Source organism: Schistocerca piceifrons, chromosome 1 (assembly GCF_021461385.2).
Source record: "Schistocerca piceifrons isolate TAMUIC-IGC-003096 chromosome 1, iqSchPice1.1, whole genome shotgun sequence".
Taxonomy (NCBI): domain Eukaryota; kingdom Metazoa; phylum Arthropoda; class Insecta; order Orthoptera; family Acrididae; genus Schistocerca; species Schistocerca piceifrons.
Window position 1 is genome coordinate 190,727,352 of NC_060138.1, and position 16,203 is coordinate 190,743,554.

The 16,203-nt window shown below is 37.1% G+C and overlaps 1 protein-coding gene across 1 annotated transcript in view; it reads left to right on the forward strand.

Moving 5' to 3' along the window:
* Positions 1–16,203, forward strand: part of LOC124786165 (kinesin-like protein KIF23) — a 146,157-nt gene that overhangs the window by 92,402 nt on the left and 37,552 nt on the right. Inside the window, exons 12-14 of the mRNA XM_047254241.1 lie at positions 5,458–5,604; positions 11,954–12,136; positions 13,632–13,895. Of these exons, the coding sequence (XP_047110197.1) occupies positions 5,458–5,604; positions 11,954–12,136; positions 13,632–13,895 (594 nt within the window). The remainder of the gene's footprint in view (positions 1–5,457; positions 5,605–11,953; positions 12,137–13,631; positions 13,896–16,203) is intronic.

Genomic DNA, 16,203 nt, shown 5'->3' on the forward strand with positions numbered 1-16,203 from the left:
TCCCTGTAATTAATTTGGTAGCTACACATAGAGCACTGTGCTGTTCTAACAAATATTTGGGTTTTGAACATCTTTCCTTTACAATATTTTGCCACGGAAGGAATAAAGGTAAAATCTCGCTTAAATCATTGGTAGGTACACACACGAGAATGGGAACATTACTTACTTCCAGATGAATCCTGCAGTGTTGTCGAGTACAAATGTGTACGCACAAAATTCCATCAAGAGTTTTCCATTATAATATTTTCTATAGATTTGATGAACAAGATAGTCTTAGGCCCAGTACCGGAGTTGGAGCTACAGTGGGAAAATAGTTAATTATTTGTGCCCATATTAATTGAACTCTGGTCTGTTCAGTGCAATTTGTAAAACCTTGTGAGCTTTTAAATGTAGAACAATGCAACAAATCGGAGCAAATATTGTGGTTTTGTGGTGGTCAATACTGGTGGTATCTCAGTGGGCACTCAAGGCTCTTTTGCATGCTGTTTCTACCTCATTCTTAGCATCTGGAATGAACTTGCTGGCATTTCATATTATTCTTGTCAGTGTGGGCTCTCATTCTCTGGTACTTACTGGGCCCATGTTGAAATGAGCTGAGAGAGAACTCGCGTCTATGAAATATACCAACAAGTTCTATCTCCCTGGAAACAAAGTGCATAGTACAAGAAACATGATAGGGTGCCTTTAATTTATGCATTCTCCTGAGCATGTGTATTGCTCCAATGTAATTTGTATCTGCAAAAGAATTAGTCTATGTGCATTCCAGTATTACCTTCCCAACTAATTACTGGTAGTAAGAGGTGACTGTTTCATTTACAGCTACATAAGTGCTCCACAAGCCACTGTATGGAGCATGGTAGAGATTACGTTGTACCTCTACTAGGCATTTCCTAAGTGTAACACCACACACTTTTCAAAGGAACCTTGTATTACTACAGGTATTAAAGTGTCTTCAGAAAGAAAAGAAAACTATATGAGACAGCAAGAACTAGTAAAGATCCAGAAGTGTTTTTACACTGTAAAAATTATTGTAACATACTGAGAAAAGTTGTAAAGAAATCAAGAAATATGTATGTTAGGGAAGAAATTAACAACTCTGGCAATAAAATAAAATCAATATGGAATGTTGTTAGAAGGGAGACATGAAAAGTAACCATTGGGGTAGGTAGTATTACTGTTAAAGAGAATGAGACCATCCTAACCAAAAGTACACAAGTAGCTAATGTATTCAAAAGAAAAAGTTAGGCAGTACATGGAAGTCTGTTAATCAGATTAAGTTTCACCTGACAACCTCTTGTGAAATAAGTAAAATTAAGTCTCTGAAAAATAAATGTTCTGTTGGAGTAGATGACATCTCTAATACGATAGGAAATCAATGTGGAGCAATTACAGCTGATGTTCTGAGTCACATATGCAATGCATCACTAACTCAAGGTATTCTCCCAGACATGTTAAAATATGCCATTGTCAGGCTTCTTTACAAAAAGGGGGACACCACAGATGTCAATAATTATCGGCCAGTATCCTTGCTTACAGCATTCTCAAAAATCTTTGAGAAACTAATGTACTCAAGACTGGTTAGCCATCTCAACAGTAATGGGATACTTGGTAAATCACAGTTCTGGTTTCTAAATTGCTGTTCCACTGGGACAGCAATATAAAATTTCACTGTCCACATAATAGTCTTTAAATAGTAAAATGTTACCAATAGGAATTTTCTGTGACTTGTCCAAAGCATTTGATTGTGTGAACCACAACATTGTTACAGAAATTACAATTCTATGGTATAAATGGAATAGCATATGAATGGTTTAAGTAATACCTACAGAACAGGAAGCAAAACGTTTCCTTATATGAGTCAAGTTATTTAAATAAGTTTGCCACTTCATCTAACTGGGGTAAAATTGCATTAGGTGTTCCACAGGGTTCAATCATGGGTCCCCTTCAATTCTTGATATATGTGAACGACATCACTTCGTATCTGAAACAGGAAGCTGAACTGACACTGGTTGCTGATGATAAAATCATCCAGTAAAAGAAAGTCCAGTTGAAAATGATAAAAATAAGGTGTTTGGAATAGTCATTAATTGGTTTTCTGAAAATGGGCTCGCTCTAAACTTTGAAAAAAAAAAACACAGTACATCCAATTTTCTGCTGCAAACAGTACAGTTCCTTCAATAAATATCACATCATCATCAGTTGTCAGTAGACAGGGTAGAGCATACTAAGTTTTTGGGTGTGCGTATAGGTGAGAATCTTAATTGGAAAATTCATATTTTGGATCTCCTAAAGCGACTACGTTCAGCAACTTTTGCGATCAGAATAACTACTAATTTTGAGAATGTAGAAATTAGTAAGCTAACATACTTTGCACACTTTAACTCTCTGATGTCATACGGAATAATATTTTGGGGTAACTCAGCATTTAGACAAAGTATTCACTGCTCAAAAGAAAGTGGTTGGAATAATGTGTGGGGTTCATAGGCTCACATCTTGTAGGCATCTATTTAAAAGATTGGGAATTCTTACAACAGCCTCACAAACATCTACTCACTAACGAAGTTTGTTCTCAGCGACATGGACCAGTTTAAAAACTACAGTGACATTCATGATTATAATACCAGAAAAAAGAAAGACTTACACTATCCTTTGCTCAACCTATCTTTGGCACAAAAAGGGGTAAAATATGCTCCTTTAAAAACTTTCGACAAATTGCCAGCTGAAATAAGGTGTCTGACAGACAGCAGTAATAGCTTCAAAAATAAATTGAAATAATATCTCCTTGACAACTCCTTCTATACCATAGATGAATTCTTGACTACAAATAAATAAATCTATAAATAGAGTATATGCATTTCGTGCCATTTAAGGGAATGGGGTAAATAATAGAAATATTAATCTGTAACTCGGTGTATTGTAAAATTACGGTTACTTCATCAGGAAAGAGGGAAGGAGAGGGAAAGACGAAAGGATGTGGGTTTTAAGGGAGAGGGTAAGGAGTCATCCCCCCCCCCCCCCCCCCCCCCACACACACACACACACACACACACACACACACACACACACACACACACACACACACACAGCGGTGTGTGTGTGTGTGTGTGTGTGTGTGTGTGTGTGTGTGTGTGTGTGTGTGTGTGTTTGGGCGCGCGCGCGGAAACCCACATCCTTTCGTCTTTCCCTCTCCTTCCCTTTTTCCTGATGAAGCAACCGTGGGTTGCAAAAGCTTGAAATTTGTGTGTGTGTTTGTGTTTTTTATTGTGTCTATCTACCAGCACTTTCTCGTTTGGTAAGTCACAGCATCTTTGTTTTTTAATATATTTTTCCTATGTGGAATGTTTCTTTCTAAAAAATTTTGTTTCATACGAGCATTTCCTGTGCATTTGGCACGTTCCACATCATAATGGCTACTGTACCGTGCAATTGATCAATGGAATATGCAACCAACTAACAAACTCAATACACTGACTGCCACAAATCTGCCAGTGCACACGTCAAGGCTTCACACTGGACAGCTGGCGGCCACACACTCCATTCTGTTTTGTGCAGTGTATAGTGCAGTACTGTGTATTAACTTTTATTTCTTCACTAACCCCTTAATACCTGAATAAATTTCTTCATAGAAGGAGGTAAAAAATAAAATAAAATAAACATTAAAAAAGAAAAGTCACCTAAAAGTACCTGAAACACTCAGGACATGGCAGCACATGTCAGAAGCGTTGGTAGCTTTGTATAGAATCTGCACTGTAGAATCTGCACCTACTGCCACTGTCACTCTAAACAGTTAACCATACCCTTATTAAAGTCACACTGGTATGATGCAAATTCGTGGAGAAGGGGGAGAGCGGGAGGAGAGAGAGGGAGACCATCCGTCCGTCTGACCGACCAGCTAGGAATGATAGTGACAATGCGAACAATTGTGTTAATAAAGGTAACGGCAAGAGAGTGCAAGAAATCTACAGCAATTAGAACTTTTTGGAGCCCCAACTGTGACGAGGCCTAAACTGATACCACCTCTTCACCCCTAATGTTCATTCACGATATACCAAGTGAGGTGGCACAGTTGTTAGCACACTGGACTCGATTTCGGGAGGATGACGGTTGAACCCTGCATCCGGCGATCCTGATTTAGGTTTTGTGTGATTTCCCTAAATCGCTTCAGGCAAATGCTGGGATTGTTCCTGTGAAAGGGCATGGCCGACTTCCTTCCCCCATTCTTACCTAGTCTGATGGGACCAATGACATTGCTATTTGGTCCCCTCCCCCAAATCAACCAACCAATCATTTACAATATATGTTTAATTCACAAGGCTTATGTCACTCAGACTGTGTTACGAACATGCCATCTGACGATAAACTGTACTTAACAGGGTGGAGCTTGTGGCTGCCAGTAGGTACACGGTGTCAGGCATTATGAAATGGCATGAGACAATATTTTACTGTAAAAGGGAAATAAAATTAGAGTACTGGGCACCAGTGCAGCAGCTTCTTTAGTTTTCAAGAATATTAATTTATGTACATTCTAGAGTTGTCAGATGTTTCAGAACATTGCATTGAACTTACACTAAGAATTTGCTAATATGACATTATTTTGAGCTACATTTCTACCAGTAGCGTGATGGATGAGGTAGAAGACAATGCAAACAGTGATATGAATATGAAATTGCAAACAAAATTTGCCAAAAATAAAAGATTATATGTATGATATTCTGGCATTTTATTCGGCATAAAGTGCATTCAAGAGCCCATTCATTTGCTTATAAAAATGTTGAGTTTAAAGAAAACTACAAATAAAATTACATCAATACTGCAGTCTAAGAATATACATATACATTGTGAAAAGGACTGAAATTGTGACAAAGAAATTGTGGACATTTATGTTTTCACTAAATATTAAAATTCCTTTAGAAAAGGCACTGCCTGTGATCCTTTCCTTGATATTTTCAGACCTCAACAAAATATTTGTCAGAAAGGCATTACATCTTTAAAGACTGGAAATAAAACTAAAGCCCTACACACTGACATTGCAGTGTGCGCCATAAAGTTAACTGTAGTAATTAAGTGGTCATGCTCTCAAAAATTGATGCTTTCCGTCATCAATTTATTTAAAACTAAAAATTTCCCTTTGCTGTGTCACTTTATTTATTTTGTTTGAATCTGCCGAAATTAATGTAATTGAATTTCAATAATATATGCGTTATATTGTTCTTATTATGCAGTTTTTACATCAGTTTTTGTAAAAATGGTTATTTGAGTACAAGAAAATTTCTGAACTGGGTTTTTATTCACTTGCTGTGATAACAGGTAGATTTGTGGTGTACATTTCAGATTTCCCACCAGGTATTATAGCTTCCACACACACAGCATCCTAAAAACATAAATAGTGTTTGATATTAATGATATGTGAATGATTTTTGTAATAAATCTGCATAACAATTTCATTTTATTGTACAGCTGGACAATAAAGAAGTCATGCTGAACAAACGCACCATTGAGAAAGAGAAAGTGAAGCAGAAATACAGCAGTAAAATGATGGCCGAAACTGAGAAGATGTCAAAGGAGATGCAGCAGCAATTGAAACTTCAGAAGGCTGAACTCAAGGTAGATAACGTAAACTACCAGCAGCATTTATATCTACTTTTTGTTTGCATGTTTGATTCGATCTTTAATAATGATATTAAATGAAGTAAAAAAGGAAAAGGGCTAAATAAGCTAAAAACACACTTTCATGTGGAAGCGTTTATTTCCTGGCTTTACCATGAGTCAGTTACTTGGATTGTCCAGCCTCTTAATATATGTATATGGAGTCTCTGTTGGCTTTCATCCATGGTTCACAGGATACCATGCGAGAAGTTAAATTATCATAAACGTAACAAATGAACCAATATCAAAAACTTACACACTACAAAACATACAAAAGACAAAGGATAAAAACACTGATATTATGTAAACTCTAAATTGTGGCAGTTATAGGTGAGGAGTGTTTTGAACTATGGTTGCGTCAGATACTGGTGTAGAGGTCAGGCCTGAACCACCACTGCCAACCGCAGAAAACAACTGTGCTGTAGCTGCTATCAGGTGCTGTGTGTGCTCCAATTTGCTTCATGTGGTGGATTGCTTCTTTTCTTTTCTTATTTTGAAATGAGTGGAGAGACTAATCCTGAAGTATAATGGGATTTTAATAAGACTCTCACAAGAAAAGGAATCAACAATCCCTATGATTGTTATGTCAGTTCTGCTTTTGTGGGAGCACAGAACGTGGATGCAAGGTGCAGCCTGCCAAGAAGGAAGTGGGACTTATCCCCCCACACCGCCTGTCTTCCTTCGGACAGTCCAAGTTTTCACTTGTTTACAGCTGCAGCAAACTGCCGTGATATACTGTCTGCATAATAGTTGACAACACTACACATTGTAAACAAACATGTTCGGTACATACTGAAAAATGGAAGTGAAGTGTTGAGATAATTGTGGTTGAAAGTACGCCAGAAACTAGCCATCTGGAGCATGTAGACTGAATAAATACATCTACAGTATTATACACATGGATTAACATAAGAAATTGTAAGTAACTTCAGACAATAACTTAACTTCATGAAACTTATGCTGCAAAAATTGTTTCTAACCAGACTTGTAATTACTATATAACGTATTTATTGTATGTATAAAACAAACATGTATTACAGGCCTTTGAAGATGCTGAACAAATAAGAAAAACATAACACATGTGGCAAGTAACAAACTGCCTTTCATTTAGCTGTGAAAACAGAATATACGTCCATGAATTTCAAAGCAACTAAGGAACGATGGAAAATGGAAAAAATGATTAGTTTGACGTTATTGTCCATTGGACCTTCTGGTCGATATTGCTTGGGGCAGCATATGTAACTTCCAACTAACTTAACCACAAAATGAAATAACATTTGCTCATTATAGACTACTACAGTATAGGAGTTTCCGATAAACCAGTTAACTTTAACCAGAATTATTACTGATAAAGCTGTGGAAAATCTCGTGCCCTCTCAAACTTTGCCTGTCAACATTTCCATATTCTGTTTTGACCTGAGAGTACAATAATCTCTGCTTCCTTGGCTTCTTCCAATATTTGTTAATTAAACCAGGGTGGGGTTTTTCATCCTTAATCCATATACTTGACATGTACTTCTCCAGAGTGAGATTTACAATCAGTTTAAATGTTCCCCATAATTCTTCCATGTCCATCATATTTGAATAAAATTACCTCCATTAACTATCTAAGTGGGATGCTAACTGCTTATCTTCTCTTTCTAATATAAATAGTCTCCTAACCTTCTTGAAGGATTTATTAACTTCAGTAACCATCATTACTATGATGATATGATCACATGATCACTAATAACTCACTCAGTACTGACACTGTCAGTAAGGTCAGGTGTATTTGTAGCTCAAGATTTAAAAATATTTTCACTGTGTGTGGGTGGGAGAACTAGCTGCTCAAGGCATGTTTTCAGTAAAGTGTTTGGAACTACTTCATAAGACAGTCTGTCCGTAGCAACTGCAATGAATCCGTAGACATACCAGTCTATACTTGGCAGTCGCCTCCAACTAATATTGCACGTTCTAAGTGTTTCCGTGCTACTGAGTTATAGTTCCTGATTTTTGGCCTTGTAGGATAGCCTGTTTGCTGTACCTGCTCTGTGCTAGTCTGTAAGCAAGGTCTAATTTTCTGGTTTTTCCTTTGACAGCATCTTTATCCAGTCCATTGGACTGAATCCATTCTCCTAAACACTTGGATTTAAATGTCCATTTAATTTTCCAATATTTTGCTTCTAAGTATTTCTCCCCTTCTCCATATATTCTGTCTGATACAAGATTTTTAGACTCATTTTTCCTGTGGTTTCATGCTAGATCTCTGCCATTCTTGATGTGTTGTGACGTTCGCCTGCTGCATTTCTTCGTTAATTGTCCTCGATGTCAACGTACAGCATTGCTGTACTGGCTGAAAAATGTGAGGTGGAAGTTCAACACTGACTGTTTTAAATGATGTAGCCAACAGGTGCACATTTGCGTTTCACGGTTCTTTACTTACAGTTATATGGCCAGTGCACTATTGTTTAACTTTTAATGAGTCTCATTAAAGGCTGCAAGCAAACATCAACATACTGCTAGTGTACTGTTGAACATCTATGAGAAGTAAAAACCTAACCACACAATTCTTGCTGCATAATACAGTATGCATTTAACAGACACTGTCATTGTTTTAACACACAGCCTAATTGTGTTACACTTATTTCACAGTTAAGTTGGTGCATTGCTGTTGTTCTAAGCAACACGGGTTTCTTGTCTGAAACTTTGCCGTGGACTGACTGTCTCGGGACCAAATTTCGGGCCCTTATATATCCTCACAATAATAGGTACTGAAACTACACATTGTTTGATGTTTAATTTACAGAAATTACAATTAAAACCTAACTCATTAAATTAACAGAAAACATCGAAAAATTCCATCTTTTTAACAGTTTTTTTCTACTACAAAGGTTAAACCATATTATTTGTTTAAATGATGAAATTAACAGATATAGCTACGCAAACAATACTTTTGACAAAACTGGTAGTTACCTTGGAATTAAGAGCTGGCTTTGCTAACATGTTTTCAAATAAAGCCAAATAGATCCTTTAAGAATACTATTAGCTGTTCCTCCAAATGTTTATAATTAGTACAGAATTTATATTTGTTTATAAGTCAACAATAGAATTTAAGCTACAAAACAAATACTGATTTCACCCTATAACAAAAGATACTAACTGGGAATAGTCAATATAAATTAGAAAACCAATTACATACATAAAACTAAGCACAAAATTAGATCTGGTGGTATATTCTTTAAGACTGTGGTCCAACCTTTATCTTTTATGAAAACACATATTATACTCATTGATGTTAATGGTAATTAGTTAAAATGGAAAAAAAAAAAAAAAAAAAAAAAATTGAATTTAAGGAGGCAGATTGCAAAACAAAGGGGGAAGTTAAAATATCCCAGCTTGCTTTGTCCCAGTGTTCTTCCATTTACTAGCTAAAAGGGCAATGCCATCTGAAAAAGCTAAAAACCTGATTTACAATTTGTTTCCCTTCTTCCTTGGGTATATTTCACATGTTCCTTCCAACTTCAGAGCTTGTTTTATAAAACATCTGTCATCCAGATGGCTGACATTAGAATCAGGTCCAGAGTGACTTTTAGAACAGTGGTCAGTTGTTGAGAAATACATTTTTCAGTTCATGCCCTGGCACAAAGCAAGTTGATGTTCTTTGAAATACAAGAATACCATTGAATTATTTAAAGACAAAACTACCAAAGCAGAAATTATATTTGCTTGTGCAAGAGCTCATACACATTCAAGATTCACGGTTTCTTTCAGAAAAGAGTTTTTTTTAATGCATCTAATCTACAATGAGCTCACAAACCTCATCAGAACACTTGTGAACTGATTTTGTATTAGTGCTGTTCCATTACGCAGGAAAGATTTTGTGGTAAATATTACTTGCGCTTGAAAAACAGTGTTAGGCACTAGAGAAAAATGAATATCTCAAGAAGCTAAGCGCACAAAAATGATGCTACATTTCCTTGTAAGCTAGAAAGCACTATGTATCTGCTTGTACATGTAGTCTGGAAAAGGCTGTGTTGGATAATCTTGTGTTGTGGTATCTCCAATGTTTGCATCCTGCATAGAGACTGCAAGAAGGATCATACAAAAATACAGCGAAATTAGTTGCAGTTCTTCCAGTTCAGTACAATGAATATGCACTAGTTGATAAATGGATACTGTTGGTATTAGAAGAAGTAAAATCAGATAGTGGCAAGAACCCAGTGAATGTTTACTGGAGTCAGTTTTTTGAGAAAAGGAATACCTTGCTCTTGCGAAAATTGTGAAGGCTGCACTTGTACTTTTGCATGGCAGTGTGGGTGTAGAAAGGGGATTCTCATCGTCAGCAAACACATTGAATGACGACACCACAAATGTGTGTGAAAGAATATTAGATTCTCATTTGACTGTAAGATATGCTGTGGTGAATGTGTTTAGGGAGAAGGCTCACTTTGTAATTATCACTCGAGAACTTCTTCAATAAGCATGCACAGCTGATGTAGTGTATCAGCAGTACTGTAAAGATAAAAAGAGTGTCCGAGTAAAAGCGAAGGAACAGTGAAATGAAGAAAAAATGTTTGTAAGCAAGTATGAAGAGTAAGTTTGAAAACGAAAAAGTAAATGTTGATTGCTGTGAACAAGCACCAAAGAAAATGAAAATAAAAGAGGAAAAAAGGGAGAAAAGATTGACTGTTGACAGATTACTGGATAAAATTTTTGAAAACATTATCAGTGATCTTACATTAATATGATAATTAAAAAACAGTCTTCATCACAAATTTCTTTTAATCATAGTGACCAGTTTCAATCCTTGAGGGTCATCTTCAGACTCCAGAATGGCATGTGGACTTCCATGGAGCAAACTGTGCCGACCCATGACGCTGAACTGACTGCAGTCAGTGCAGCATCGTGGGTTGGCGCAGCTTGCTCCATGGAAGTCCACCTGCCGTTTTGGAGTCTGAAGATGATCCATAAGGATTGCAGTCAGTTCAGCGTCGTGGGTCGGCGCAGCTTGCTCCGTGGAAGTCCACCTGCCATTCTGGAGTCTGAAGATGATTCATAAGGATTGAAACCGGTCACTCCGATTAAAAGAAATTTGTGATCAAGACAGTTTTTTAACTATCAGATTACTGGATGTTGCAAACTAGTGTTTTAAAAGAAGCAATGAAAAAACGACTTGGTGGGAACTATTGTGGCCTGGGCAATGTTGGAGAGTGCTAAGAAAGTTTGCGAACAAGAGGTGAAGAAAACTAGACACACAAAAGGAATAGAAAACAGGTGATAAGTGTGTAAGCAGTGTCATAACAACATTTTCTTCAAAGAATCAACAACAAGGGGAGACATGATGATTTAATTTTGTAAAGAACGCTAGATAATCTTCCACATTACATTTAAACATTAAAAGTTGTAAACATTTTGTTTGTATTACTCAGAAAATAGTACTGTACAGCTGCACTTTGAAGCTTTTTCTGGTGTCATATATATTTGTGCTGAATAGAAGCATGTCAGTGTTATTTTAATAAAGTGCAATGACTTTCCTGATTCTCTTATAATAATAATAATAATAATAATAATAATTGTTGTTATTATTACTACTACTACTACTACTACTACTACTACTTGTATGTAATTTTGTTACAGTTTTATATGTTGATTACAATTTAAAAAATTAGGTGTGGCATGCTGGTTACGGAAATGGTGGCCAGTTTTTTCTCCCACCACCCCCAGTGATAAATTCAAGTCAGCATGTAACCTCTCCTTTTTTTCCCCATATCAGTAAAGTCAGTGTTTTTAATTGAAGTGGTCAGCACATCAGTAATTTTAGTCTTAGATTTGGTTTCCATCCCTGCCCTGCCCCGTCCTTGTGAAATCAGTGAGTAACAAGTGTCTGTACTAATTCCATCAACAATCATCATAATTATTTCATTAACTTTAATCAAATTTATTGTGAAACCTGAGCAGCACCGGCCACTGATCATTCAAGCCCAAAGTGTACTGCTTATTAATCTTTGGCACACTCAGTGTTTGACATTTCTTTGTAGGGAAATATTATGAAAGAAAAGCAGCAGGATATCAAACTGCAGAGATGAAAGCAGATCATGCTGACATATTTTCATGTTGTCTTATAAGAAACTGCTGAATTAGATTAATGTTTTGTCTAGTATTCAGATTTATCATTATTTCTAATACTCGTAAAATTTCTGTATTCTGCTCTTGAATAATATTAACAATAGTTGCGTTGTCATGAATTGATGAAAAATTTTCATTTTGTGCAAAACCAGTCCACTGTAGTTAAGTTTTTAATATGTTACTGGAAAATATTCTCTTTCAGAATCAAATGAGGGAGAAAGAAGAAAAATTGAGAAAAGTTAAGCAGATTCTTATTGAAGATCGTCCTTCACCTCAGCTACTTTCAGCCAATTCGGATAGTCATATATCCCTGAATAATTTTAAATCTGACCATAACGTTGTATCTGCTACAACAAGCATGACTCCTTATTCTTCCAAATTAAAGGTAAATCAAAATATTCTTAAATGGAGATATTATTTATATCACACTACACTAAAAACTTTGTGAACATAAATGAACAGAAATGAAACATTTCTCGCTAAGAAGCAATAGTTTGATTTTGTCATAGTTCTTGGAGCTGTTCATACATAACAAATATTAAATGATAAAACTTTCCCTCCTATTAGAAGTGATGTCCGTATTGTGGCACCTACGGTTGCGAATACACTCTATTATTCATTATGGCATGGGAGCAAACATGTTCCAAATGTCATCTGGAGGATGAAACACGTACTGTCTTATTTCATCTTGTGGCTGGAGGATGATAAGAAAGTATACGACTTCTTATCACATCCAAGACATGTTCTATGGGAAAGAAATTGGGACCGGTCGGCCCAGTCCAGTTAAGAATCCATACAGTTCTCAAAGGATCTGTGGTGTGCACTACTGTGTGGGGGATCTTGCTTTAACCTACCAGGATACGTCGTTCAGTACCCTGTTAATAAGGGGTATGTCCATAGGGTTTATCATTCTTGGCACATACTGATGACTTTTCACCCACTGCAGCAATTACGAAATTAGTCCTGGTGCTCGCTGTACCATGGTTCCAGTAGTTAAAGTAAGTGTTTTGAGAATAAATACTCTGTGTGACCTTTCACCAGATAGTCTACAGACACACTTGCATCTATCCATGACTGCAGACGGAAATGACTCATTGTCAAAACCACAGTCAGTATTCTGGCTACTGTGGCTCTGCACTGCAATTCTGTTACTTGTGGTTGGCGTCAGTTGTAAAAAACTTGGGGCAACTGAAGATCACAACTTAGGTTCCAATAACCTGTTCCCGGTGGTTCATGGTGGCACTCTTCCTGTAACCTCTTTGGATTTCTGCTATTTTCGTCCATTTAGTAAACTGAGCCAGATCAAGAATCCTACAATCTTCTTGTGGTATGGTCCTTCTGGGAAGATCCGTGCCTACTTTTCTTGCCAAGCTGTTGTCCTCAGTCCAACTCCTCACCAGTCTTTGGACTATGGTCAACTGCCTGTGATAGCTGTCTGCATGATGCTCCCCTGGCCCCTAACACCAGCGATTTTACTTTCTCAAAGACCAAAAGGTAGTGATAAGCTTCATGTTGGCATCACCTGGGAATGCTGTGTTGCAGTCTCCACATTCCAGTAATGTTCGACACACCCAATAGCCTTCGTTAACTTGCACAGTTCTTCATATGTAGGAATGACTTTTTTCTGTATTGAAAATAGTTCGCATAAGGATAAAATACTAATCAGCATATCACACGGGCATGGAAATACTGGAGTATCAGCTTGGTAGCATTCAGTCAAGGTGGACACTTCCCATTTTTATTTATGTAGTGAACAATGGTTTGATTTTTGTACACATTCTTGTACATATTGTTATATTTAAGCATGAAATTCTGTAAGTTGCTCATTATTTTGACTCTCTGATGACTACACATAAACCAAAGAATAATCTGTTCTTCAGAGCACTGGTACAACCTGTAGTGGGCTGACGCCAGTACGGCGCCGTTCCCGATCTGTTGGTGGACTGTGTGGTGAAGTGTGGCTTGACCATCGGCCTGCTATACCAGCCCCTCTGGGAACTGTGCTTCAACCCCATATGAAAAAGAGGAAATCTGTAACCAGGCTAACTGATATTAAGGATATCACTGATCCAATGACTAATAAATATTGTCTCATGACTCAGGAGCAAGATTCTGGTGGAGATGTGGAAACAAGATTGTACAAGGTATGTACAGTTTTTAATGGTGTGTACATCAGAAGGCAGGTGGTGGGGTGAAACAGTAGTAAGGAGCAGTGCGATGCTCCAGCCAATCTGCCATGTCTGCCTGTAGTGTGCTTTTTGGGGTGCACATAAAACATTTAGTGTTGGTCTCCAGGTTAGTTGAAATATTGTGGAGGTACTCATCCACTATTGTGTTGATCATGGGTGGCATAAAGCAAATGCAAAAAGCATTACATTAAGAAATGATTGTGATAGTTTTCTTAGCATATAAATTTTTCTAGGGAGAGTTGGAAGCAGAACCACTGACCTGATGCAACTCTCACCCCAGCATTACCAATTACCAGGCTAGGGAACACCTGGAGCGTGAAGTGTGGGATAGAGAGAAAGTTCACCGAGGCCATCACAAAGTACTCTCTGTCTCTCTTTGCATAGAATGCCTTATACAGCTGCCTTCTGCTGTGCTCACCATTGTACTAACATGCTTTTCTGAGGTGTATAGGAAGAAATGCTGACTTATTTTGAAGGGGTGAGTAATTTTGTGTGACTGAAAACTTGGAAAAGGTTTCTAGTTAATCATTGTGTAACCCCAATATTCATCATTTTATTTCTTTCCTATGTTTTAAAGTGTGAAGAATTATCAGTTTCAGAAATTTTATTAGCATACAGCCAAATTTAAGTGGATTATATCACAGAATTTCTATTTACACACACACACACACACACACACACACACACACACACACACACACACGCGCGCGCGAACACGAACACGATCAATGAAAAACAACTTAGTTGCAGCTGATACTCTCATCTACACAAATTGAGATTTGATCCATACCTTCATATTAGTCATTGGTTCACATTACACCGTAATTTGACTGGTGGTGTACTACCGGGTTAAGACAACAGAAGGCAGCCCCAGTCAAGTTACAGGTAGCGAGACGTCCGTACCTTGCTCTTGTATGAAATTAGTCCAGTTTTAAGCGATAGGTGGCTTACAAAAGGGAAAATGTGTGTTAAAGGTGCAGCTACTATATTCACTGCTCTAAAATCTGCTTTCAATCAGGACAAGTATGTCTTTTAGCTCTTTCATTCCTCAATTTTTCTGAGTTTATTATTACTATTTAAGTACAAAAACTTGTGGTTTAGTCGTTTTTAAAAGACCCTCAGGTACCTTCTTTCATTTTAGAATAATTAAGATATTTTTTTCCATAGAATATTTTGTCCATTTTTAAAATCTTTTCGGATTTTCATGTTTCTAAATTTTGACTCTGGGCTTTATTTTAATACTTGATTAATTTCTTAAATTAGGTTTACTTACCAGTCAATGTTGAATCACAAAAGTTACTGTTCAAAATTTATATTTAAATGTCTTTGGGAGTTAGCAGGTTAAAATAAATAACTCTTTTATATTCATTTGTTATAAAAGCATTTTATTAAAGAAATGTTTTAATTATTATTAGACAGCACAAAAAATAATTTGGGAGTGAGTACTGTAGGACTTCAGGGGATAACTCACTTAGAGCTTTTTGCGAGAGCATTGGTTCTTTCTATAATAGATTCTTGCCGTGTATGAGTGTTCTGAATGGTCCCCTGAAGTTTTGCCTTCTTCTCTTTAAGCTCTCTGATTGCTGTTTCAACAATATTCCTTTTAGTCAGATCATCCTTTTTCGTGGAGTCCTCATCTTTTTGCTTTTTGAAGTCTTCAACATACTGATCTCGTGCGTTTCTCTTGGAGTGTACAAGGGACTTTGTTATAGCCACTCCTTGGACTCTGCCGTGGGTCTTGACTGCTCACTACAGACTCTTTCCTCATATTCTCAAAGAGGCACTCTTCGTTGACCGAAAATCCTTGCTCCACAGCTGCTTGCCTGTGCGACAAAGTGAGCGCGTTTCTATTGCCTTCTGCAGTTCGTGGCACATTGCATTCTGATTCTTGAGACATTTCATCCAACCGTTCCTCCCTTTTGTTGAATGTTTCAAATTTTTGTCTTGTAGTTCCTCTTTACAACAGAAGCATACTGTGTTTCTGCTTTATCAGCACATCCGCATCCACTTTCCATCGAGATGCTTTCCACCAAAACATGTAGAAAGGATTTAAATCATTTGGAACCAGCCTCCCTGCATGCTGCGGTGGGATCAAAGCAGGTAACAGCTTTTGTCAACCTGAAATCTAGGGAAATTTCTCCATCAACTTTGACATGAACTTAATCATTCCTTTTCTGCATTCATTCAGGAATGTAGTGATTTCAAGAGCTGTGAAAGACTTCCACTTCCTAAACTCATTTTTGACGCTAAACCCGATCTTAAT